The 25902-nt window shown below is 38.7% G+C and overlaps 1 protein-coding gene across 4 annotated transcripts in view; it reads left to right on the top strand.

Annotated features, from left to right (window-relative positions):
- DSE (dermatan sulfate epimerase) overlaps nt 1-25902 on the top strand; it is an 80700-nt gene that overhangs the window by 26419 nt on the left and 28379 nt on the right. For 3 of the 4 annotated variants that reach the window (XM_019438926.2, XM_019438927.2, XM_019438928.2), the window contains exon 2: nt 1622-2090. In XM_019438926.2, coding sequence (XP_019294471.2) covers nt 1675-2090 — 416 coding nt within the window. In that variant the 5' untranslated portion in view covers nt 1622-1674. Of the gene's footprint in view, nt 1-1621; nt 2091-25902 lie in introns of those variants that run through there. The other variant, XM_019438929.2, reaches the window with a different exon arrangement.

The following is a 25902-nucleotide window of genomic DNA, read 5'->3' as shown; positions in this document are numbered from 1 at the left end:
ATTGATCTCCAATGTGTGTTAAATCTTTAGTTTTCTTTCTTGTGAATTTGATGAGGCAGTTTTTCCTTGGAAAAATAGTTTGTGTTCAGCTGGGGAGGTTGATTTTTCTCCATCAGTTTCTCTCTTTAATAATTGAAAACTACTGTTCATTATTTACATAAAACTGTCTTTTTCTGGTCTGCTTTCTATAACCTTTCCCCTCTAAAGAATTTTAAGAATTCCCTGACTTTCCTCTGGGGGATTTTATGCCTGCTTTATCCCAGATGTAGGACATAGACTAGGCTGAGGTTTTCTTTTTTCTTTTCTCTCTCTTTTTTTAAATGTTCTTGTATTTGAAAGACGTTCTTTTAACCTGTGCCACTGAAAAAAGGGTTTTTAAGAAAGTTAAGTGGTTAAGAAAATATGAGCTTGGTTTCAATGTCTGACTTACTGGATGACATACCAAAATCCCATGTGCAAAATGAAAAAGTGGGCAGCGGTGTCAAATAATAAGGGGAAAATGCACACATGTTCTTTCAGCCTTTTGATTCTGGGGTTTTATTTTCTGAGTGAAGGCCTGTCAGTTTCTAGTCCCAGCAGCTCCTTGTCTGGTCTTTCACTGCATACTTGGCTGATGTCAGCCCAGGGATTGCAAGGGCTTGGCTGATGGTTTACTCTGCTTTGTCTTCTCCGTCCCCACCTTCTGCTGACACAAAGAGAATATAGCCTTACTCGTAATATTTTGTCTGCTCACATTCTTACAGATGTATTGATCCTAATCCCTGCTTTAGAATGCAGATTGTTAGGAAGCTGGGAGAGGCCAGAGTAAAGGAGCCTATATGAAGAAAGACAGGATTAGGATGCCTGGGTGGCTCAGTGGGTTAAGCATCCGGCTCTTGATCCGAGCTCAAGTCTTGATCTCAGGGTCGTGAATTCAAGGCCTGCATTGGGCTCCACACTGGGGGTGAGGCCTACTTAAAAAAAGAAAGAAGGAAAGACAGGATTTTTCTTCTTTCCTAATGTCCATTCAGATTCCCAGACAACATTTCACCACCAGCTTTTGGTTACTGTGGTTTTCATATTAATGTCTAAAAACTACCATAAAATCTAAACTTTTTTTGTATGACAAAGTATGAGAAAAATACCAAGGAGAGTTTTTCTTCCCTGCTTGAGCAAATATATTACATGGTTTCCCCAAGTCCAAAGTTCTGTTTCCCTCAGTGAATATATATCTGATGTATCATGTTTAATTGATTAATTAATAAAATTAGATTATTTTTATTTAAGTATGGTTGAGACACAGTGTTACATTAGTTTCAGGTGAACAACTTAGTGATTTGGCAGTTTTGGACATTATGCTGTGCTCACCACAAACGTAGCTACCATCTGTCACCATACAACGCTATCATAATATCATTGACCGTATTACCTATTATATTGTACCTTTTATTCCCGTGACTAAATTATTAGGTTTTAGTAAGTCTCTTCCTAGTTCAGATTTTTGTTGCATTCTTTTAAAAAATCTAAATTCATAAGCTTTATTTTTTAAATATTTACACCTCATAATACAAGCAAGGTTGTGTTTCCTATTGGTCATGTTCCCCTGGTTGACATACCCTTTTCTTCCTTTTTCCTCATGTAGGATCTTTCGAAGATGGTTTGGCTGCCTTGGAGACTTGGAGATCTGATGCCACGATGAGGACTCACACACGGGGGGCTCCCAGTGTGTTTTTCATATATTTGTTTTGCTTTGTGTCAGCCTACGTCACCGACGAGAACCCAGAAGTCATGATTCCCTTCACCAATGCCCACTACGACAGCCACCCGATGCTGTTCTTCTCCAGGGACGAGGTGGCAGAGCTCCAGCTCAGGGCTGCGGGCTCCCATGAGCACATTGCCGCCCGGCTTACCGAGGCCGTGCACACCATGCTGTCCAGCCCCTTGGAGTACCTCCCTCCCTGGGACCCCAAGGACTACAGCGCCCGCTGGAATGAAATTTACGGCAACAACCTGGGCGCCTTGGCAATGTTCTGTGTGCTGTATCCTGAAAACATTGAAGCTCGAGACATGGCCAAAGACTACATGGAGAGGATGGCAGCTCAGCCTAGTTGGTAGATTTTTGTCTTTTTCTTCTTACTGTATTAACTCTGTAATTTAAAGAAATGAATTCACTCAGATGCGATTTCGGAGGCCAGATTTTCACATAGGTGTATGTGAGTGGAGGGGAGGAGTTGCTTGTTATTTGTGGTGTCAGCGGCTTATGAATGGTCCACAGTTTCAGAAGACCCAGTGACGTTCATGTTTAAAGTTAGCAGGAAAATATTTAGCTACAGCCTAGCCAAAGAAAACATAATTTGTTGAATTGAGTAAATACTATCATCTCGATTGTTGAGAATTCTTTCCCCCCTGTTTAACAAGCATGTATTATGGTCATCTGGCTTCAGATTTTGCTTGAGCCCCAAGTGGTTAAGACTTTTGCCAACAAGAGATTTTAGCTAGTTAAGATCTCTTTACATTTTATGACAATTAGGAGCTAAAAATGAATGTGATAGGATTAACTGGCAATTTATAAACAAGATCTTATCCAATAACTACCAAACTATACTTATCCAAGAACTACCAACATTAGGAAAACCAGTGTTGTGTAATTATGTGAGGAATTCTAATTACATAATAATTTACTTCAGATTTCCAAGATTTGAAAACAAACTTACTACTTCCTTGTTGATTAGCTTAAATTTATTTTATTTGTTTATAGTGAATGTGTCTACCTGCTGTCAGAAAGATAGGCAATGAGTTGATTAGGGATCCTGTGGGTATTCTTACTTGAACTGTGTTTTTTGTTTTTTTGTGTTTTTTTTGTTTTGTTTTCTTTTTTGCTGTTACCACATTTTTATTTTATTTATTTATTTTTAATATAATTTATTGTGAGGTTGGCTCACATACAGTGTATACAATGTGCTCTTGGTTTTGGGGGTAGATTCCTGTGATTCATCACTTGCATACTTAAACTGTGTTTTAATGCATATTCATGGTATAATTGCACCAAAAAAATACAAATTATATGAAATATCCTTTTAAAATTACAGAGGCTGCTACATTTTTATAGGGCTATAGACAGCTCATTTTTAAATGCTTAGAAAAAAATCAGTGAATACATATAATGCTGTGATGAGTTATATCCCACACATCACAGGGGTGAAAAATGGTCATTTGCAAGCTTCCTGAATTCAGTCAATATGGTAATGAAATTTAATTCTTCCTAAATTTCTGCCAGTATCATCAAGAATGCTGTTTGCTTATAGAGTTTGAAGGGTTTTCTGGAATTTCTTAATGAAAAACATTACGGAAGACCTGGTGTTAAATCCATATCAGAGCTGACTTTTTAAGATTCGTTGTTAGGTGCGTATAATCAATCATTTTGAAGCTTATAATATTTTAGGTTGAAAACAACCTTTCTTTTTGGTTTGTTTCAAAATTGAGCCATGTATGCAGTAGTTTCTGATTTTGATTTTAATTAACTGATTTCACTCTATTCCTGACACCAAGAAAGAAAACAAAATATGTGTGAAATTTATTTGATATTTAAACTATGAGATTATATTATCAAATGTTATAATTACTCATTTGACATTGTGCCATTGGTTAAAAATGGCACCCATTAAATACTTTATTTAGGAAAAAAAACTGTTGCCTATAAAGCTGTTTTTCTTTTCTTTTTAAAAAAAGTTTATTTTGAGAGAGCGAGAGAGAGAGAGAGAAAGCACACAAGATGGGGAAGGGTAGAAAAAGAGGAAGAGAGAGAAAATCCCAAGCTGGCTCTGCACTGTTAGCACAGAGCCTGATGTGGGGCTTGAACCCACAAACCGTGAGATCGTGACCTGAGCTGAAGTCAAGAGCTGACACTTAACTGACTGAACCACCCAGGTGCCCTTTCTTGTTTGTTTGTTTGTTTGTTTAATGTTTATTTAAATTTGAGAGGCAGAGAGTATGCACAAGCAGTGGAGGAGCAGAGAGAGAGGAAGAGAGAGAATCCCAAGCAGGCTCCGCACTGTCAGCTCACACACTGACAAGGGCTTGATCCCGCAAACCGTGAGATCATGACCTGATTGGACGCTTAACTGACTGAGCCACCCAGGCGCCCCCGTGTTTGAAATTTATTTGGAGATTTTACTCATTGTTCAAGTGACTTTCTAAACTAGAACATCTGTTTAATTCACAAAGTTTTCCTTTTGGCCTTGTTCCATTAAAATGCTCAGTGATGCTCCCCTGGGCCCTTTTCTTATGCCTATAAGAATCTGAAGGTAACGCCAGCGAAGAAGGCTTAGGGGAACATAATGGTGGTGTGTCTTTTATCTGGTATTAAGAAGAAGTACATCTGAGGTGTACATGCATATAAGTTTCTTAATGTGGTTTATTTTTCAGTTGAGTATTTTGTAGGTAAAGAGCTAAAAGGTAACATCTCTATATTCACTTATTTAAGGCTTTGGAGCCATCGTAAAAGAAAAGTTAAAGGAAAATACTATCTAATTATACTGATATATAATATTATGTATAATTATATATTTGATATAATATATAATACTAATATAATTATACTGATATAACTGTTACGTGTCCATTTTATATAATGCATGCCATAAAGTACAAAGGGAGTCTGAAAGATTGATCCCAAGGGTGGTAGTGATTGAAAAACAAGAGCGTGCAAAACTTCTTTCTTCTTTTAGCATCATACTTGCGTGTGTCTCCCAGTACCCCAATGCGTGGGCTCCACAGAAAGATGAGTCCTGTCTGTGTGCTGTATGTGCCTTTGCAGAGATGCCACATTCTCTCTCACACTCTCCTTGGTTCTTCTGACTTCTTCATAGTAGTAAAAGTAGCAGAGTAATTTAAGCTTGTTCTTAACTTAGTTCTAAAAATCAAATTTAGGGGCCCCTGGGTGGCTCAGTCGGTTAAGTGTCTGACTTCAGCTCAGGTCATGATCTCATAGTTTGTGGGTTTGAGCCCCGCATCAGACTCTGTGCTACAGCTCAGAGCCTGGAGCCTGCTTCGGATTCTGTGTCTCCCTCTCTCCCTGCCCCTGTCCTGCTTGTGCTCTGTCTCTGTCTCTCAAAAATAAATAAATGTTTAAAAAAAATTTAAAATAAAAGCAAATTTGAAAAGATGTCATTTTTAACCTCTATATAAAGTGGCAAATCATTTTCAGCTGTAGATCTCATCTTCCAAATGAGAGCTAGAATTTGGGCTGCAGTTGGCTCTGTATTAGATGAAAGCTTGATGAGAGCTTGGGACGCCTGGTGGCTCAGTCGGTTAAGCATCCAACTCTTGATTTTGCTCAGGTCGTGATCTCATGATTGTGGAATCGAGCCTTGCATCCGACTCTGCACTGAGCGTGGATCCTATTTGAGATTCTCTCCTTCTTTCACTGCCCCGCCCTACCTCAAAAAAAAAAAAAAAAAAAAGAACTTAATATGAAATCATTTGGAGAAAGCTTAATGACCTGATACCCTAAATCTAGAGCTGGTAACAATAGAAATGCATTTTGATTCACTTAAAGTAAATTCATTTTTTGTATAATTCAATTTTCATATAGTGTCACCTAGTCACTAGAGCAAGTTCTGTGTATGTCAATTGGCCTGTGGGGGTATTCTCATTTATAAATGGTTGCTTTCTGCCTTCAGACCTTACATAGTTAAAAAGAACACAGCCAGGGGGTGCCTGGGTGGCTCAGCTGGTTACTCATCTGACTCTGGATCTCAGCTGAGGTCAGGACGTCACGGTTTGTGAGTCCGAGCCCCACATTTGAGCCCCATACTGGACTCTGCACTGACAGCATGGAGTCTGCTTGGTATTCTCTCTCTCTGCCCACTTGTGTTCTCTGTCTCTGTCTCCCAAAAATAAATGAATAAATAAACATTGTAAAAAAAAAAAGAACACAGCTAGACTTCAAATAAATATTCTCCATCAGTACCCCCCGCACCTCCCAGAAGCTTAAAATTTAAGGTAGGAAAAAAATAAAAGCAGTTGTTAGTAAGGATTTAAAGAAATATCCAGAAAGTCAATTTTTGGAGTTTTGGGAGTCAGCATATATTACTCTACTTTCCTAAAATTTTCATGTGTATATTTTCATTTACTTATTTCTACTATACCTTTCCTCCCACAAGACTGAGGAAACAAAATACAAAATATAAGATTGAAATTAGAAGTAGCTGAGAAAGAAAGGGAAAGAAAAAGGTTGGGGATATCAGCTGAATTAAGAATGAGACCGTTGTAAAATGTTGTCCCTCACAGACCATGGGTGGGCCAAAGTGGGCCTGGCGTTTTACGACAGCAAAGAGAGTAGGCTTCGTTAGTTCTGAAGTGTAGGGTGTCCATGATATCAAAAACGGATCAGTTATTTTACAGAACTACTACCTTTGACCCAAGCGCCAGACAGAAATGTCTCCTGGGGTTTTGGGGAAGAATCTTCCCAATGATCTCATGAACACCCTTACAGTGCACGTGTGATGAGTTGCTTGCATGGTGCTGTTTTTTACGCCAGACCAGACTAATGTTAAAGGCAGGGTTGTGTCTTTGGCTCACGCATGTATCCTCCAGCTCGTAGCATGGCATTAAGTAGATTTCTGTCCAGTGAATGAATATACCATAGCATCCCTGGATAAAGCATCTCCAAAGTGAAGTTCATTGAAATACAGGGACGTATGGTTCAGCCTCAGACCACTTTTTTTTCCCCTAGTCTAGCTTAATCCTTCAGTAGAATTTTGTATATGTATCGGGCAGGCTCCCTGTACATTGTGTATCTCACTCAAGCTAGCGATCAGTAGATACCATTACACTCCTTAGGAAGTTCTTGCAGGGATCTATAGCTAAAAACAAACAAAGGAAGTAGAAAAAAACTCACTCGTGATTATTGGAAAACACTACAGATCCTTAACTGCTTAAGAAACGCGCAGTTAAGGGCGCCTGGGTGGCTTGGTCGGTTAAGCCTCTGACTTCGGCTCAGGTCATGATCTCACGGTCCGTGAGTTCGAGCCCCGCGTCGGGCTCTGTGCTGACGGCTCAGAGCCTGGAGCCTGTTTCAGATTCTCTGTCTCCCTCTCTCTCTGCCCCTCCCCTGTTCATGCTCTGTCTCTCTCTGTCTCAAAAATAAATAAACGTTAAAAAAAAATTAAAAAAAAAAAAAAAAAAAAAAAAGAAACGCGCAGTTAAGTTGATCCTGTTTTACTTAATAACATGAAGAGATGGATGCATTTAAAAGAGATTTAAGATAAGATTGTAACAAAAAGGATTTGTTGTTCAGCTCTAGTTGATAGCATATAGTGATCCTGTGTGCATTTCCAGGCAACAGGCTTTTTTGTCTAAGCATTGTACACCCTGGGGAACGGGCCTTGCATAGTGGTCTTTGGAGGCAAAACAGTGCTGGCAAGAAACTGAGGTTTCCACAGGTTTAAAAACCTGCCATTTTATTCACCATGCATCCTTTGGCAGGTGTTTTACCCTGTAGAAACCTCAGTTTCTTCATCTATAAAATGTGGATGAGCCTTCCTGTGCAAGATAGTTCTCGAGATTAAATGAGATAATGCACGTAAAACTTTTAGCATTATGTACCTGGCCTGTAGCTTTACTGAAAAGTCTATTATCTTTAGATATGAACATGCAGCTTGATTCTCAAGTTTCTTGATACACACTACTCCGTTTTACCTGCTCTGTCACTCCGGAGTTGTGTTTTTGAGAAGGATTCATTGTGAATCATGCTTTCTTCCTTTCTTTATAGTATTTTTGCTTACTTATCGTCAGAAAATAAATCACAGAGGAAAGAAATTACTTCATTCTTGCATTGGAGCCAGTCAGCTACAGGAAATCAGAACTGGTGAGGGAAACAAAGAAAGTTGAACTTTGGGACAGAGAAGTAATTGTACTTTGATTTGCAACAGACTGAGTACGAAATCCTTGCCTATGAATCGCAACTTCTGGACAGTGATATCCGAGAGTGTATTTGCAAAATAAAATAAAATAAAATAATAAAATGAAGGAGAGGAAAAAAGAAAAAAGAAAGGAAAGCCTCTGGCATATGGAAATGAACCAATCAGTCTTATTCCTGTACATTCCAAAATGAAGTGTGTGCCTGTCTTTCTCCGTGTGGCCTGCTGGCTCCGAGTGCAGTTCCCTACAGCTGTTTTGCAGACTTTTTACTTTTCTAAGTTGTTCGGTAAGGCTGGGAATCAAAGGAAGGGGGAGGGTGTAGCTGGGTCCCAACACGCGCAGCCACAGCACTGTGAGTAAAAAGATCAGGTTTTCCTCTCCTGACTTTACAGTGGTGAAGACTGGGAGGCTTAGCCCAGAATGCACCTGGAAACCATTGGATTCCTGGGAAACAAATGTTGGGCTCTCAGAAAACCCAGCCCCCAGTTCTCCTGCCTTTTTGTCATTCCTGTTTCTCCTTCCTTTTACCCTTTCCCTTCTCGATTTGCCACTCTTTTTCTCTGTTCTTCTCATTCTGTGATCTAAAAGAAGTGATCCCCTTTTACCCTACTTCAGATCCTTGAAAATAGAAGGCTAAAACTGATGACTATGAGGCTTTTGATGATCGATGTTTTATAAAAGAGAGCCTACATTTATTTTATTTATTTATTTTTTTTAAGTAAACTCTACCCCCATTGTGGGGCTTGAACTCATGACCCTGAGACCAAGCGTTGCATGCTTTCCTGACTGAGCCAGCCAGGCTCCCCGATGATCAAATTCTTAAAAATGTATAGAAACACATGTTAGGAACCTGGCCACTGGGAATTCTCTTCTTGAAGGCTATTTAATAAGCGGGTTGTTGCCAGTATAATAATAAATGAAGACATTGGGTAAGGATTGAGGTCAGGTGACCCACGGTGGGAGGAATCATGTGAAGAATGGCTAATTGATAGGTGACATCGGGTGTGCGGGTTAGCCGAGCATCTCCTTTGGGGTATGATTGTTCGATACACAACAAGCAAAGTGTTCTCCACCTATTATTTCAACTACTGGTGAGGATAAAGTAGTTTTAACAATGCTTCTTTCTAACAACAAATTTAGATGTTCTACAGCAGCTATGATCATACACAAGTGAGCAGAAATCCCAAGTTAATTTTTCTGGTTTTCTTGTTGTTTGACTCTCAGAGTCCGTATTGGTGATGAGTGACTCTCTCTCCTACCCCTCCTGCCCTTTTAGTGTCATTTTGCCTTTTTAAGTGTAACATGGGCTTTTAGAGTTCCCCGAGGGAGCCATGCTTAAGGCCAGAGGAATTCTTGTTCATCTTTTGATAGAGCTCTAAGTCAGTGCTCCTCACCCCATATATACAAACAGGGCAACACAAGTGGTCCATGTGGTCTTTACAATCTGGAAGCTTAAATTTTTCTAATATGAAAAACTTGCCAAGCATGATGTTTGAATTTTTTGCATTTCTTGCCCCTTATCTGGAGGGAAAACGTTAATTGACAAGCGCTGCTCATGTGTCTGTATTCTGTTCCAGTGATGCTTCATAGTCATTTTTTTTTAAAGTTGGCTTTCTCTGTTAGGTAAAATAGCAATCAATTTAATACTACTTAAGATGTAGGGTCTTCAGGCACCTGGGTGGCTCAGTCGGTTGAGCGTCCGACTTCCGCTCAGGTCACGATCTCGCGGTTCATGAGTTCGAGCCCCACGTCAGGCTCTCTACTGTCAGCTTGTCAGTACAGAGCCCGTTTTGGATCCTCTGTCTCCCTCTTTCTGCCCCTCCCCACCCCATGCTCTCTCAACAATAAGTAAATCTTAAAAAAAAAGGAGGGGGGGTCTTGCCAACATTAGGTTCTTACTAACGCTGTACAGATATTTCTAACTCCTAGAGAGTAATAATGACGTGAGTATGCCCGTGGAGTCTCTTATAAGTGAATAGTTGATTTTACCTTAGTTATCTTCAGAGTGGCTTTTTATTTTTTCCTCTCCTGCCATATCCATTGAGGGAACATGTTTTAGCCATGCTTAACACAGTCTGCCTCATCCATCTTTCCTTTTCCTTTCCAGTGTCAATATGCTGCATTGGGACAGCAGGAGGAGACATTGTCAGGGGCCTCCAGATCACTGCTTATCCCACATAAGCCTGTGGTTTAGAAGCTTTGTGTGTGGGATGGCTTGGAGGGGAGGTATCAGGAAGAGGGAAAATAGGTAGAAGCTTATAATATTAGTCCAGGAAGGAAATGAAGACCACAGTTAAGACAGTGAGGGTGGAGAGGGGCACCTAGGTGGCTCAGTTGGTTAAGCATCTGGCTCTTGATTTCAGCTCAGGTCATGACGTCACAGCTCGCAAGATTGAGCCCTGCGTTGGGCTCTGTGCTGACAGCACAGAGCCTGCTTGGGATTCTCTCTCCTCTCTCTCTCTCTCTCTCTCTCTCTCTCTCTCTTTCTCTCTCCCCACCCTCTCTTGCAAAATAAAGAAACAAACAAAAAAAAAAAAAAAAAAAAAAGGACCGTGAGGGTGGAAGGGTGGAGAGAAGAAGGAATGATTTTAAAAGACACTTAGGACAGAGAAGCTGCACAGGGATTGATTGGATACGAGATACTTTCTCACCATGTAGTTCTTTCATCAGAATTCTATAGATGTCCTTTTTTTGGGTAGGGGGAGTTAAAAATTGTCTTTATTTCCTCTTAATCTTAGGGTCATGAGTTTGGGCATCACATTGGACACAGAGCCTACTTAAAAAATGAAAAATTAAACAATGGTCTATTTCATATCTGCAAAAAATCATACTACAGGTCCAATTCATTTATAACAAATATACAAACAGATTAGGGGTTTTTTTTTTTAACATTTGTTTATTTTTGAGAGACAGAGCAACCAGGGGAGTGGCAGAGAGAGAGGGAGACACAGAATCTGAAGCAGGCTCCAGGCTGTCAGCACAGAGCCTGATGTGGGGCCTGAACCCACAAACTGTGAGATCATGACCTGAGCTGAAGTCAGCTGCTTAACCAACTGAGCCACTCGGGTGCCCCAAGTTTTTTTTTAATTGAAGTACAGTTGACATACAATATTATATTAGTTTTAGCTGTACAACAAATAACTCAACAATTATATGTTATAAAATGTTCACCACAAGGAGTATAGTTACCATCTGTCACCATATGAAGTTATTATAATATTATTGACTATATTCCCTGTGCTGTACTTTTCATCCCTGTGACTATTTTATTTCTAGAAGTTTGTACCTCTTAATCCCCTTTACCTATTTTGCCCATCCCCCCCACATTCTTCCCCTCTGGTACCTACCAGTTCTCTGTATTTATGAGTCTGTTTTTGTTTTGTGTATGTGTGTTTGTTTATTCATGTGTCTTTTTTTGTCTGATTTATTTCACTTAGCATAATAGCCTCTACACCCATCCATGTTGTCAAGAATGGCAAGATTTCATTCTTTTTATGGCTGAGTAATATTCCGTCTCTGTACACACCACATCTTCTTTATCCATTTATCTATCAGTGGACACTTAGGTTGCTTCCCGATCTTGGTTATTGTAAATAATGCTGGAATAAACATGGGGTACATGCATCTTTTTGAATAAGTATTTTTGTTTTCTTTGGGTAAATACCCAGAAGTGGAATTACTTGATCATATGGCATTTTTATTTTTCATTTTTTGAGGAACCTCCATACTGTTACCATAGTGGCTGTAGCAAACTACATTCTCACCAAAAGTGCATGAGGGTTCTCTTTTCTCCATATCTTCACCAACACTTAATATTTCTTGTCTTTTTGTCACTAGCCATTCTGACTGATATGAGGTAACATATAGGTATTCTTAAAAAGATCCCTGGGCCCTACACAGACTCCGTGAATCACCGTCTCTTGGAGCCAGCCAAACCACCCCCAACCCCATGTGATTCTGAGACACACTAAAATTTAAAAAGGGAAGGAAAGGGACGTTTTAAAAAATGGTACTTGGCTTTTGTCTTGGGTGAAATGGTTGCACACTGATGCCCAGATGAGTTAGGGAATATGGGAGAGAGAAGATCGTTCACTTTTTCACGTCTTCTGGCGTCACTGTTTCTTCTGTCTACTTCATCTGTCTCACTTTGTCTCTGTTGATATCAGCCAATGATGTGGACAGATGCATTTCAAAGCCCTCTGCCTCGGTTAACCAGCACAGAGGCTCAGAGATACCCTTGGTGGATATCTTGTGTGTATTTATTACTGTACATACTTGGGCCTCCTGTAAGTTCAGTGTCTTACATTTTCACCTGTCCTGTGGCTTCTGCACTGCCGCTGCTAGTCTCTACCTCCACCATTTTTCTCCTCCCTCGTTTATTCTGTTGTTCACTCTTGCCACTCTGTGATTGCATTTTGCTATCGTTGTTTGTGTCATTGTTGAATGTGGGTAAGCTTTTCAGGAAAAAATATCTTTAGGTGTCAAAAAAAAAAAAAGGTCAGCCTATTGTCATCATGAAACATGTCCCTCTCCAGAGCTTACAGATTTTTGGTCTTATTTTTCCTAGAATTTTGTGATTTTAGTGTTTTAAGCTTTTCACTAATAGGCATTGATGTGCATCTCCCCCGTGGTCCACTTGGATCATACGGGACCGGCATTTTCAACTCTGCCCTTAGTCTACTGGCAGTAAGTTTACAAACCAGCTCTGAGTTGGTCTTTCTGCCTACAGAAAGATGTATCTGTTCCTTTCCTTCCTCCTTCCCCTCCAACCCTACCCAGACTTCAAAATCCAGTTTAATTTCTCCTTTCTCCATAACATTTTCTCTAGCCCGTTATCCTTCTCAAATCCCACAGTTATTACTTTTCATGTGACTTGTGGGTTTGCAATGGTAAGTGGGTTGTTTACTACTTGGTTCTCTGATCAGGAATATATATCTTCAAGATGCAGCCCACTCACAGTGTTTCTCCAGAAACATCCCGGGCTGTAGCTTCTACCCATACCTTCTCCACTGATTCAGATATGCCAAGGGAGCCATGCAGACTTCTTATAGGATGTTTTGTCTGTCCAGTAATTCTTGCTTTATTTGTTTGCCTATCCTACTGGCACATAGGCTTAATGAGGGTAGCACCATCATCATGTTTTACTTTTGAGTCCTGAGAGCTATAATATGGTCACCAAGATGCTAATAAATTCTACTGAAGGAGTGAATGAATGAATTTTTATTGAGAGTCTGAGCTTACCAAGAGCTGAAGTCCTGGATCTGTATACCTCTTTGCATCAGATTTGGTACCTTGTACACCATGGATGCTCATATTTGTCTGCCTCACTTTAGCTCCTCAGGCCTGCGTGTCATCAGCCTGTAATCACAGAGGTATTGTTCCTTGGCCCAGTTGAAGGCCAGTAGAAGGTATGTCAGGATTTGACATCTCAGTGGATAGTTTACCAGGAGAGTCAGATTACCTGCTCTTTGAAGTGCTCCCGAACCTGGTATTCTCTTCTCCCCAGGTCCTCAAATTTTGGCATCTGGCATCTTAATATGTATGTAATATTCTTGGGTGTTCCCTATCAGGTAACCTCAGTAGGCATTTTGTTTTTGTTTCTGTTTTCCCATTAAAGCCACCCGCTTCAGTCTTCTAAATGTTTGGTAGTGATATTAGGCAGTGGGAGGTGATAATTTATTGGAATTAGAGCAAGGGCTGGGAGCCCGACTGCCTGTGTTCTAATCCCATTTATGGATTCTGTGACCTGTAGCATGTTAGTTGGCTTCTCATGGTTCAGTTTCCTCACTTATGAATTGATGATAAATATAATACGTCATAGTAGAGCATTAAATGAGTTAATGAAAGATTACCTAGCATAAGGTTGTTACCTTTATTACTTTGCTTATATTTTGTTTTCTTATAAGTTGATGCCAACAAAGGTAATTTTCATTTATAATAAATATATGTACATATTCATTTTATGTATGTGTACTGTGTACTTATTCTGTTCTAGGCATCGTGCTAGGGATTGGCGATATGAAAATTTGAGGGCGTGTTCTACATCTTGCCTTGTTGTTGACCTATGGAAGATAGCCACTAGTGAACAAATATGAATGCAGATGATAAATGCTGTGACTGGGAAAGTACAGTGTGTAATGGGTAGGTAGAGAGGTACTTTAACTCAACATTAGAGCATCAGGGAAGACTTTCGCACTAGGGCCTGGCAGACAAATAGGAATCAGCCAAGTGAAGGGGAAAGAGAGTGTGTTTGATTGTTTCAAGCAGAAGTCCCTGATGTTCAGAGGCCATGACATAAGAAAGCACAATGCTTTTGAAGAACTGAAAATTTCATGTAGGGAGGAGACTAGCATGTGTGGAGACTTTGAGTAGGAAGCCAGGTGCTACAAGGCCTCCTCTGCCATGTGAAGGAAGGAGCTTGGACTTTTCCTCACAAGCACTGTGAGGCCATTGAAGGGTTTTAACAGGGCAGTGACATGGTCCAATTTGTGTGTGTGCATGTTTTAACCTGTTCAGTGCAAAATAAGAGAATACCATATGAACAAGTGTGTAGTTTCATAAGGTAACTGAAGGAAATTTACCTGGTAACCACAGCACAGACCCAGAAATAGCACTTTGCCTGCCATCCTGAGAAGGCAGCACTGTGCCTGCCTCCACAGCTGAGAAGTCATAGCTGTCCCCACAAAGCTTACCCTGACTTCAGTCATCGTGCCCTCGTGTTCTGTTATACTTCATTCAGTTGTGCCTCCCTAGGTACAAGTTCAGTCTTCAGTCTTGCTCATTTTTTAAAGGTTTCGTCTTTTTTCTATGTGCCGTTTCTCCACCATCTCTTTACTTTTATTACAATTTATCTGTGGAAGAACCCGGGCCCTTTGATCTACGCAGCCTCCCGCAGTCTGGATGTTGCTGATTGTATGCTCAAGGAGTCCCTTCACCCTGGGTATTTCTTGAAACTGACGGCAGGGTGCTGAGCTGGAGCCAACTGTTGTGATCACTGTGACACAAGCGTAGGTGGTGGTTGTTTTCTCATCAGGGGACATAAAAGGGCTGCTGTTTTCTCCATGTGACAAATATGTGTTTTAGGAAGAGTCTGGCCACATGTGGAGACTAGCTTGCAGAGGTCAGACCAGAAAGACCAGTTAGGCCTTTTGTGTTTATCCAGATGAGAGCCTGGAATAGGGGCTCTGAGAATGGAAAGCAATGCTGGGCTCCAGAAAATCTCAAGAATTCAAGTGTATAAGACTTGACAACTGTATGGGAAGACAGGACAGAGGAATTTCTTTCTGGGATGCTGAGAGAATGGCCAGACCTTTCAGTGAGATTGCAACATTTGGAACTGTTAGAGAATGCCAATAAAAGGTTGGTTCTAGATATACTGAGTATGAAGCACCTGTGAGCCCAAGAGGAGAAGTCGAGTTTGCCACTCTCAAGCATGTTTGTTTTTTTTTTTTTTAATTTTTTTTTTTAACGTTTATTTATTTTTGAGACAGAGAGAGACAGAGCATGAACGGGGGAGGGGCAGAGAGAGAGGGAGACACAGAATTGGAAGCAGGCTCCAGGCTCTGGGCCATCAGCCCAGAGCCCGACGCGGGGCTCGAACTCACAGACCGCGAGATCGTGACCTGAGCCGAAGTCGGACGCTCAACCGACTGAGCCACCCAGGCGCCCCCTCTCAAGCATGTTTTTAGCCACTTCCTGTTTATCGTCAGTGTATTGTGACTTAAAAAAAATGTCACCACAAAAAAAGATTTTTTCCAAGAGAAAAATGGGCTTCAAGTACAATATACAGTTTCTGTTGATGATAGAAAAAATGTAGAAGGAAAGTTCAAAGAAGGTCAGATGTAATTAAAGTAGGCCTACCATAATAAATAAATGAATAACAATTGGAAGAATGAAAAGGCAAGGCCCTAATGGAGAATTATAGCCACTTGGGTGTCTTCACGTTGCTCTTGGAGCTGAAACCAAAATGAAACATCATACAGGCGGCACTGCAGGAGGAAAGCATAAATTGGAGCGGATTGGCCTCTTTGTTCTAAAGTTAAAGGAAGAGGGACGCCTGGGTGGCTCAGTCGGTTAAGTGTTTGATTTTGGCTCAGGTCATGATCTCGTGGTTCATGGGTTTGAGCCCCATGTCAGGCTCTGTGCGGACAGCTCAGAGCCTGGAGCCTGCTTCAGATTCTGTGTCTCCCTCTCTCTGCTCCTTCCCCAGCTCACACTCTGTCTCTCTCTCTCTCAAAAATAAATAAACATTAAAAAAATTTTTCTTTTAAGTTAAAGAAAGAAAAAGAAAAGATTCTTGAGGAAGTGTGGATAACCACTGGGCTTATAACAATTGAGTGAGCAATTTTGAGTTCGTTTCTGTTGATTCATTTACAGGAAATTCACTCTTAGAAGAAAAAATCTGGGGAAAGGAAAAAGATAATAAATACACACAAAGAAATGAAAATAACTAAAAACAAAACAAAAGAATAAATCCAGAGATATTCTGAAAACTTTATATTAACTTGAATATCTTCCTGCCCTAAACTTGTGGCCATAATTTTGAAAAAGATGGAGTTTACTATTTTACCTTCCTTAGAGAGTTTGTTGACCTGGGAGAGATTTTGAAGTATTACTGAATCCAGTTTGAATCTTTTCCTCTTACTTTTCTACTATGGCCTGTCACTGGTCACAGAAGATGGAGAGGATGTGGTTGCTTTCAACATTTGGGGTGGGGTCAACTTGTATTTTCAAAATGATGTAACTCTAGATCTAAAACTTGGGAGTGTTTAATGCTCATGGCATGTTGTCTATAGTTTACAAGTTTGGCTCACAATTGAAATTTAGTTTATTCATTAATTTTGTTTTCTGGCAACATGTGAGCTAGCACATCTTCCAAATTTGTTATGATTCACAAAGAAAAATCTTAAAGTGACTTTTTCCACTTTACTGCCAGATTACTTTTTAAGAAGTACTTAAACTGTGTCTTGAGGACATGAAATAAAATAAACATTGGTACCGACCGCTGTTCATAGGCATTATTTCATTGTCTCTCTTGAATGTAATTGGCTTCAAAGCAAAACACAATTGCTTTGGGGAAAAACAAAGCATTTTGCTATGCAGAAAAACATAGTGATAAATTATTTTTCATTCCTGAATTGACTGCCTGTGCCTGTGTGGTGTATTCTGTCCGCCTTTATCCTACGGTACCTTCTGCCCTCTACTTTGAATCCGACTGAACTTGTCTAGTGTTCTGGGTTCCTTCCTGGTGATCTCACGATGGGATTTCCCAGTGTTGGCTTGGCCCTGTGCTGGAAAGTGTTCTGGGCAGGCTGGGTCTCAACCAAGCTCCACCCATTGAAGCAGGCCCTGGGCCCAGGTCCTCTCTGTCTGCAGGATGCATCTGGCCAGCTGCTTGTTTGGTGTGGAGTTTATCCTCTGAGACCTTTGCAAACCTTTCTGATTGTGACGCATAGGAAGAAAAAAATGTTGGCATCACAACTCAATACACAGGTACCTTTAACTCTACATTTGTAAATATGTAAGTGAAAGTTGCACGAATTGGCCCTTGCATTTAAGTCATGCTTCGCACTCTACAGTTTTCTATTCTGTTCCATTTCATTAAATTCTACTAAAATGTGTTGGTCATAGCCCATTATATTTACTTCATAATCTGTTAATAGCTTCTGATTTAAGATTTGAAAACTCTCCCTAACATTCTGATAAACATGATTCCTTTTCAGAGAACCCTTTCTTAATATCCTTCTTCGTAAATATCACCAGTGAGGGGACTGTTTCACTCTGTGAGGTGGCCTCTTTATTCCTTATTTTGAGTGTTTAGAGTACTTGTTCCTAAAATATATTAGGAAGGATCTTTTATTCATTAGGAAAGAGTGCAAATCTGTGATTAATGATTACATTTCAGGTTTCCAGCACTAAGTGGAATAAATTCTGCAACACGTTGTTTCCAATTGGTGCCCAGAATAAAATCAGCCACAGCTCATTTACTGTTATAAAACCTTTAAAAAGGCATACTGTAAAATAGAAAAATTTTGACAAAGCATTAAAAAATGGGAATTTAGAGTACATATTAACCTTACTGAGGAAATCATAAGAGAAAGTTAAATATCTTTTCATGTATCCTAACACCTTAAAGTCTGCCTCATTTTGGTTTTGATATTTTCCTACCATTAGGGCAACAAGATTTAGCAATTTGAATACAGTTTTTGCCATTGTTAAGGTGTCCTTTACTTTTTAAACTTTCTATTGCAAATAATTCTTTACTTTTTTGCATGTTGTGTTGCCAGAATATTAGGGGATTGCTCTTTAAAATAAATGGGACTAGGAGCGCCTGGGTGGCTCAGTCGGTTAAGTATCTGACTTTGGCTCAGGACATATCTCACAGATTGTGGGTTTGAGCCCCACGTCGGGCTCTGTGCTGACAGCTCAGAGCCTGGAGCCTGCTTTGGACTCTGTGTCTCCCTCTCTCTCTCTGCCCCTCCCCCCCCAAAATAAATAAACATAATTTAAAAAAACGTTTATAAATAAATGGGAGTAACCTCATGTTCAGGTAGAAAAGGATCTGAAATTCTTTATGAAATTCTGAATTCTTTATGCTGGAATGGCATAAAGCAAAGAACCAGTTCCATTAATTTATATGGAAATATTTTTTAGTGTTCCCAGACCCAAAAAATAACCTGTCTTAGGCTGTTCTGATAACTTAGGGCACGTCTTGCTAATGATGTGCAAAAGACATCCAAATAAAGCAAAGATGCTCACAGACACAGTTCAAGTTTTGGCATGTGGATGCTGAGATACCAAGTGTGGTTCCCAGGGAAGGATCCTGGTGGTGCCACTCTTGCTGCTTGGGGCGTGTGCTGCCTCTAATGGCTTGCTACAAGACAAGTGCTGAACTCTATTTTCGCTTTTCCACTTTTTTTTGTCAAAGGGAAAATCTTGAAGTTTCCTTCAGCTAGCAAAAAATGCGTACTAATGTAGGTCTTTCGTAAAAGTAAAGTTGCATAATCCAGACTTTGGAAAGGTGGGAGAAGCCTGTATTCTTAACCATTGATCTTGAAGAAGTAGCCGCCAGAACCTTTTGACTTGTGATGATGTGGCTCTGCTGTAAAGCTGTTGATTTGTTCTCCTTTTCTATCTTGTGTTGGATTCCTTGTGCTGTCTTCTTTTGGGGTACATATCCTCATTTAGTGGAGCAATTCTCCATTGGTCTCCAGAGAAAGTGTTCACGAGAGGTAGATTTTGAAGCCTCACATATCTGCATGTGTTTATTCTGTCCTCCAGCTTGAATGTAACTTGGCTGGGTATGGAATTATACTCTGGAAATTGTCTCCCTGAGTTTCGAAGGTGTTGTTCCATTGTCTTCGAACTTTTAGTGTGCTGCTGAGATATCTGATGTCACTCTGATTCTTGATGGTTTGAACGAAACTTTTTTTTCTCTCTGAGGCTTTTTTGGGTCTTTTCTGTCACCACTGTTATGAAATTCTGGGTGTTGGTTTGGAATGGTTCTCTTTGCATCCCTGTCCTGTTGCACCTGACGGACTCTTTCAGTCTAGAAACTCCTGCATTGTAGTTCTAGGAAATTTTCTTGATACGTTTGATTTCTTCCTCTTTGTTTTTCTTTCTCTCTCTCTCTTTCTTTCTTTCTTTTTTTTTTTTTTGCTTCTCTTCTTGGTGAGATATTCAACCTCTAGGACCAATCCTCTGGTGTTCTTTTCTGTTTTCTATGTCATTGTCTCATATCTCTGTTTCTTGATATTTCTTCAACTTTCATTTAACCTTTCTAATTAAGCTTGTCTTTCTGTTACTTTTCATTTTCAAGAGTTCCTTTTTGTTTTAAAATTTTTTCTAGCTGCATTTATCATTTTGTTAATCTGGGCCTCTTCTTTCCTATTATGGGATTTCCTTAAGTCTCTGGTAGGAATTGACTGCCTATTCATATGTGTGGAGCTTTATATTAGTTTCCTGTTGTGGTTGAAACAAATCACAAATATAGTGACTGAAACAATACAGACTTATCTTACACAAGACAAGATATAAGGTTAGATTCTGACTTGGGTCTCACAGGGATAAAATTAAGGTGTTAGTAGGACTCCATTTCTTTTTGGAGGCTCTGGGATGAGCTTTATCTAGCTTCTAGAGGCCACATAAATTCCTTTGCTCTTGGCTCCCTTCCTACATCTTCTAAGCCAGCAACATCGCATCTCTCTGATTTTTTTCTCTGGTCACATGTCTCTATGACCACAGCCAGGAAAGGTTCTTTGTTTTTGAAGACTCATGTGATTGGATTTGGTTCATCTTGATAAACTAGGATAATCTGCCACCACAGCCCTTAATCACACCATCTGGGAGTTAGGATGTGGATATCTTTGAGGGGACCATTGTTCTGCCTACCACAAGTTCTAAACAGCTGATTATTCATTCTATGTTTGTGTTGGGGAGGAAGTTTCATGTACTATAAGGTTGATAACAATTTGGTTCCACCTCTTTCCTTTGGAAACTTTGATGTCAGAATCTTTAGATCTTTAATCTAGGTCATAGAGTACTTAAGCTTTATGTATCATGTTATGTTTGCAATAGATGACATTTTTAATTTTGTATGTCATGAAATTCATATTGAATTTTAGAAGAAAAATAAATATATAAAGATAAACACAATTATTATAAATGATGAGCCACTGTCAGAGCCAACATTTATAAATTTTTGTTTTTTTCTGAACTTAATTTGAAAACTTTCATAAATGCATAGAAGTTAAGGAATTATGTAGTTATATCTACTTACATATTCATTTCCTGTATTCAACAATTATTTGTATTTCTAGAGTCAATTTTCCCTTGGTTGATTTTCTCTTACTACTTGTCTCTTGTATTTCATAGATTTTTGTCTTTATTATTTGTTTACTACTATTAATGTTGGATTTAATTCCTTTTTAGCTTCTTAATGTGGAAGCTTAGATCATTGATTTTATACCTTTTTGTTTCCTAATATAAACTTTATAGTGTCATAAAATTTATTCTAAGGACTGCATTAGCTGCATCCCCCAAATTCAGATACATTCTATTCTCATTATCATTTGTTTTTGCACTAATTTATAATTGTCTGTGATTTGTTCTTTGACCCATGAGTTATTTAGAAGTGAGTTGATTTGGGGGCGCCTGGGTGGCTCAGTCGGTTGAGTGTCCGACTTCGGCTCAGGTCATGATCTCACGGTTTGTGGGTTCGAGCTCCGTGTCGGGCTCTGTGCTGACAGCTTGGAGCCTAGAGCCTGCTTTGGATTCTGTGTCTCCCTCTCTCTCTGTCCCTTCCCCGGTCGTTGCTCTCTCTCTCTCAAAAATAAATAAAAATGTTAAAAAAAATTAAAAAAAAATAAGTGGGTTGATTTTTATATACATTCAACTTTTAGCTATCTTCTTATTGCCTTTGTTGCAGAAGCATACTTAAAATGATTTCAGTCCTTTGATATTGATTGAGACTTGTTTTTATAGCCCGGCATTAGGTAGGTTTTGGTGAATACTCCATGTACCCTTAAAAGAATGTGTATGCTCAAAATACTACAAGAACTGATAAATAAATTCAGTAAAGTCACAGGATACAAAATCAGTGTTCAGAAATCTGTTGCATTTCTATACACTAATAATGAAGCAGCAGAAAGAGAAATTAAGAAAACAATCCCATTTACAATTGCACCAAAAGTAATAAAATGCCTAGGAATAAACTTAACCAAAGAGGTCAAAGGTCTGCACTCTGAAAACTATAAAATATTAATGAAAGAAATTGACAACACAAAGAAATGGAGAGACATTCCATGCTCATGGGTTGGAAGAACAAATATTGTTAAAATGTCTATACTACCCAAAGCAGTCTAACACATTTAACGCAATCCCTATCAAAATACCAATAGCATTTTTCACAGAACTAGAATACACAGTCCTAAAATTTATATGCAGCCACAGAAGACCCCGAATAGCCACAACAGTCTTGAGAAAGAAAAGTAAAGCTGGAGGCATTCAAGCAAAGCTTGAAATCCACAATTCTGGGCTTCAAGTTATGTTACAAAGCTGTGGTCATCAAAACAGTGTGATACTGGCACACAGATCTTAGACACACAGATCAATAGAACAAAACAGAAAACCCAGAAATAAACCTACAGTTATATGGTCCATTAATCTTTGACAAAGGAGGAATGAATATCCAATGGGAAAAAGACAGTCTCTTCAACAAATGGTGCTGGGAAAACTGGACAGCAACATGTGAAAGAATGAAACTGGACCACTTTCTTTCACCATACACAAAAATAAATTCAAAATGGGTCATGGACCTAAAATGTGAGACATGAAACCATAAAAATCCTAAAAGAGAGCACAGGCAGTAATTTCTCTGACACTGGCTGTAGCAACAGTTTTCTAGATATGTCTTCTGAGGTCAGGGAAATAAAAGTCAAAGTAAACAATTGGGACCACATCAAAATAAAAAAGCTTCTTCACAGCTGAAGGAAACAATCAACAAAACTGAAAGGCAATTTACTGAATGGAAGAAGATACTGCAAATGACATATCCAATAAAGGGTTAGTATCCATAATATATAACAGACTTACACAACTCAACACCAAAACACCCCAAATAATCCAATTAAAAAATGGGCAGAAGATATGAACATTTCTCCAAACAAGACATCCAGATAGCCAACAGACACATGAAAGGATGCTAGGCATCACTCATCATCAGCAAATGCAAATCAAAACAGCAATAAGATACCACCTCAATCTGTCAGAATGACTAAAATTAAAAATACAAGAAAAAACAAGTGTTGGTGAAGATGTGGAGAAAAAAGGAACCATTCTGTACTGTTGGTGGGAATGCAAACTGGTGCAGCCACTCTGGAAAACAGCATGGAAGTTCCTCAAAAAGTTAAAAGTAAAACTATCCTATGACCTAGTAATCGCACCCCAAAGTTCAAAAGCACTAATTCATGCACCCTGATGTTTATTGCAGCATATTTACAATAATCAAATTATGGAAGCAGCCCAAGTGTCCATTGATGGATGATGGATGAGCGGTTGGGGAGGATGTGGGGTGTGTGTGTGTGTGTGTGTGTGTGTGTGTGTGTGTGTGTGTGTATGTGTATGAAATAGAATATTATTCAGCCATAAGAAAAGTGGGGTCTTGTCATTTGCAACAACATGGATGGAGCTCAAGAGTATAATGCTAGTGAAATAAGTCAGTGAGAGAAGGACAAATACCATATGATTTCACTCATATGTGGCATTTAAGAAACTAATGTGCAAAGAAGAAAAGAGAGAGAGAAAAACCAAGAAACAGATTTTAACTATAGAGAGTAAACTGAAGGTTACCAGAGGGGAGGTAGGTCAGGGGGATGGGTGAAATAGTTGATAGGGATTAAGAGTACAGTTATGATGACCATTGAATAATGTATAGAATTGTTGAATCACTATATTATACACCTGAAACTAATATAACACTTCAGTTAACTATACTGGAATTAAAATGAAAAAACTTCATTAAATTAAAAAAAAAGAATGTGTGTGCTTTCTACAGTTGTTGGATGTAGTGTTTTATAAAAGTCAATTAAGGAGCACCTAGCTGGCTTGGTTGGTAGAGTATGTGACTCTTTTTCATTTTTAAAAAGTTTCTTAATTTTTTAATTTAAATCCAAGTTAGTTAACATATAGTGTAATAATGACTTCAGGAGGAGAATTTAGTGATTCATCACTTACATATAACACCCAATGCTCATGTCAGCAAGTGCCCTCCTTAATGTCCATCACCCATTTAGCCCATCCCCTCCTCACCTCACCTCCAGCAACCCTCAGTTTATTCTCTGTATTAAAGAGTCTCTTATGGTTTGTCTCCCTCTGATTTTGTCTTATTTTTGCTTCCCTTCTCCTATGTTCACCTGTTTTATTTCTTAAATTCTACATATGAGTGAAATCATATGATATTTGTCCTTCTCTGACTGACTTATTTTGCTTAGCATAATATACTCTAGTTCATCCACATTGTTGCAAATGGTAAGATTTCATTCTTTTTGATTGCCGAGTAGTAGTCCATCGTATGTATGTATGTATGTATACATACATACGTGTGTGTGTGTGTGTGTATCAGTTCATCAGTAAATGGACATCTGGGCTCTTTCCATACTTAGACTATTGTTGATAGTGTAAGCATGTGACTCTTAATCTCAGGGTATTGACTTCAAGCCCCATGTTGGGCATGGAGCCTATTTAAAATAAAAAAAAAATAAAAACGTCAGTTAAGTTGGTTGGTAATGCTGTTCAAATCTTTTATATCCTTACTAGTTTTTTCCTTCTTGTTCTATCAATCTGTAGGAGAAGAGTATTAATATCTCCAACCACAATTGCAGATCTATTTTTTCTTTCTTTAGTTTTGCCAGTTTTTGCTTTATATATTTCTGAAGGCCAATTCATAGGGTGCATAAACGTGGGATTGTTATATTTTCATGGCGAATCAACACATTTTCATTATAAAACATATTTTTTAATTTCTGGTCATATTCCTTATCTCAAAGCCTACATTGACATTAATATAACCATTCCCACATTTTTTCTCAGTGTTTATCTTTTCTCATCCTTTGCTTAAAATCTGTTTGTTGTATCTGTAAGTTTCCATTTTGCTTTTTTTTAAATACAGCCTGGCAATCTTTTTACATGGTGGATTTGTCTGTTTACATATACTGTAATCATTGATGATTGGGTTCAAGTGTACTAACTTGGTATTTGTTTTCTATTTATCCCTTCTGTTTTTGTTCCTCTGTTTTTCCTCTCCTGTCCTCTTTTATGTAAGGCATTTTTTAGTATTTCATTCTATTGTTTCTTTTGGCTTTTAGCTATACTACTTTGAGTTACCCCAGTGCTTGCTATGAATTACATTATTTACAAGATACAAATTATACATCAGAAAAAAATGTAGAAACATTACAGCAGTATGATTCTATTTATTTCCCCTCCCCTTTTTGCTCCTATAATATATTATGCTTCTACATTTGTTGCAGACTTCACATTACATTGTTACTTATATTCTCTTCAAAGAGACACTCATCTTTCTTAAAAGTTTAGAATGAATGAATATCCATACACATATATAAATATAAATATTAGAGAAAAATGTCTTTTTATATTTGCCCCCATGGTTATCCTTTTTGGTATTCTTGATTCCTCTGAATAGAGTCTGGTTTTCATTTATCATTTCCATCAGCCTGAAGGAAATCTTTTACCATTTCATTTAGCACAAGTTTGCTGGTAACAAATTCTGTCACCTTTTAATTTATCTTAAAATTCTTTATTTCATATTCAATTTTTTCACCTTTATTGAGGTATAATTGAAAAGTAAAATTGTAATGTATTTAAGGTGTACAACATGATGATTTGACATGTGTATATATTGTGGAAAAATACCCATCATCCAATTAATTAACACATCCATCACCTCACATATTTACCTTTTTTAAAATGAGAACACTTGAGTTCTACGCTCTTAGCAAATTTCAATTATGCAACACAGTTGTGTCAACCATAGTCACTATGTTACACTTTAATTCCTCAGACCTTATTCATATTATAGCTGAAAATTTGTACCTGTTTATTAGTCTCTCCTTGTTTCACCTGCTCCCTAGACCCTGGCAACCATCATTCTACCCTGTTCCTGTGAGTTTGACTTTTTTTTTTTTTTAAGATTTTACATATAAGTTATACTATGTAGTATTTGTCTTTCTCTGTGCGAATTATTTCACTTAATGTCCTCCAGGTTCATCCATCTTGTCACAGATGATAAATTTCTTTTTATGGCTGAAAATAATATTCTTGTGTGTGAGAGAGTGTGTGTGTGTTTGTGTGTGTGTGTGTGTGTCAAATTTTTTTTATCCATTCCTCTGCTGATGGACATGGGTTGCTTCCATACCTTGGGTATTGTGAATAATGCTGCAATAAACATGGGAGTACAGATATCTCTTCAAGATATTGATTTAG

This window comes from Panthera pardus, unplaced genomic scaffold (genome assembly GCF_024362965.1).
Source record: "Panthera pardus isolate Hobbes unplaced genomic scaffold, ASM2436296v1 HiC_scaffold_17, whole genome shotgun sequence".
NCBI lineage: Eukaryota > Metazoa > Chordata > Mammalia > Carnivora > Felidae > Panthera > Panthera pardus.
The sequence above is the reverse complement of the archived record's forward strand: the minus strand, read 5'-3'. Positions and strand labels throughout refer to the sequence as shown.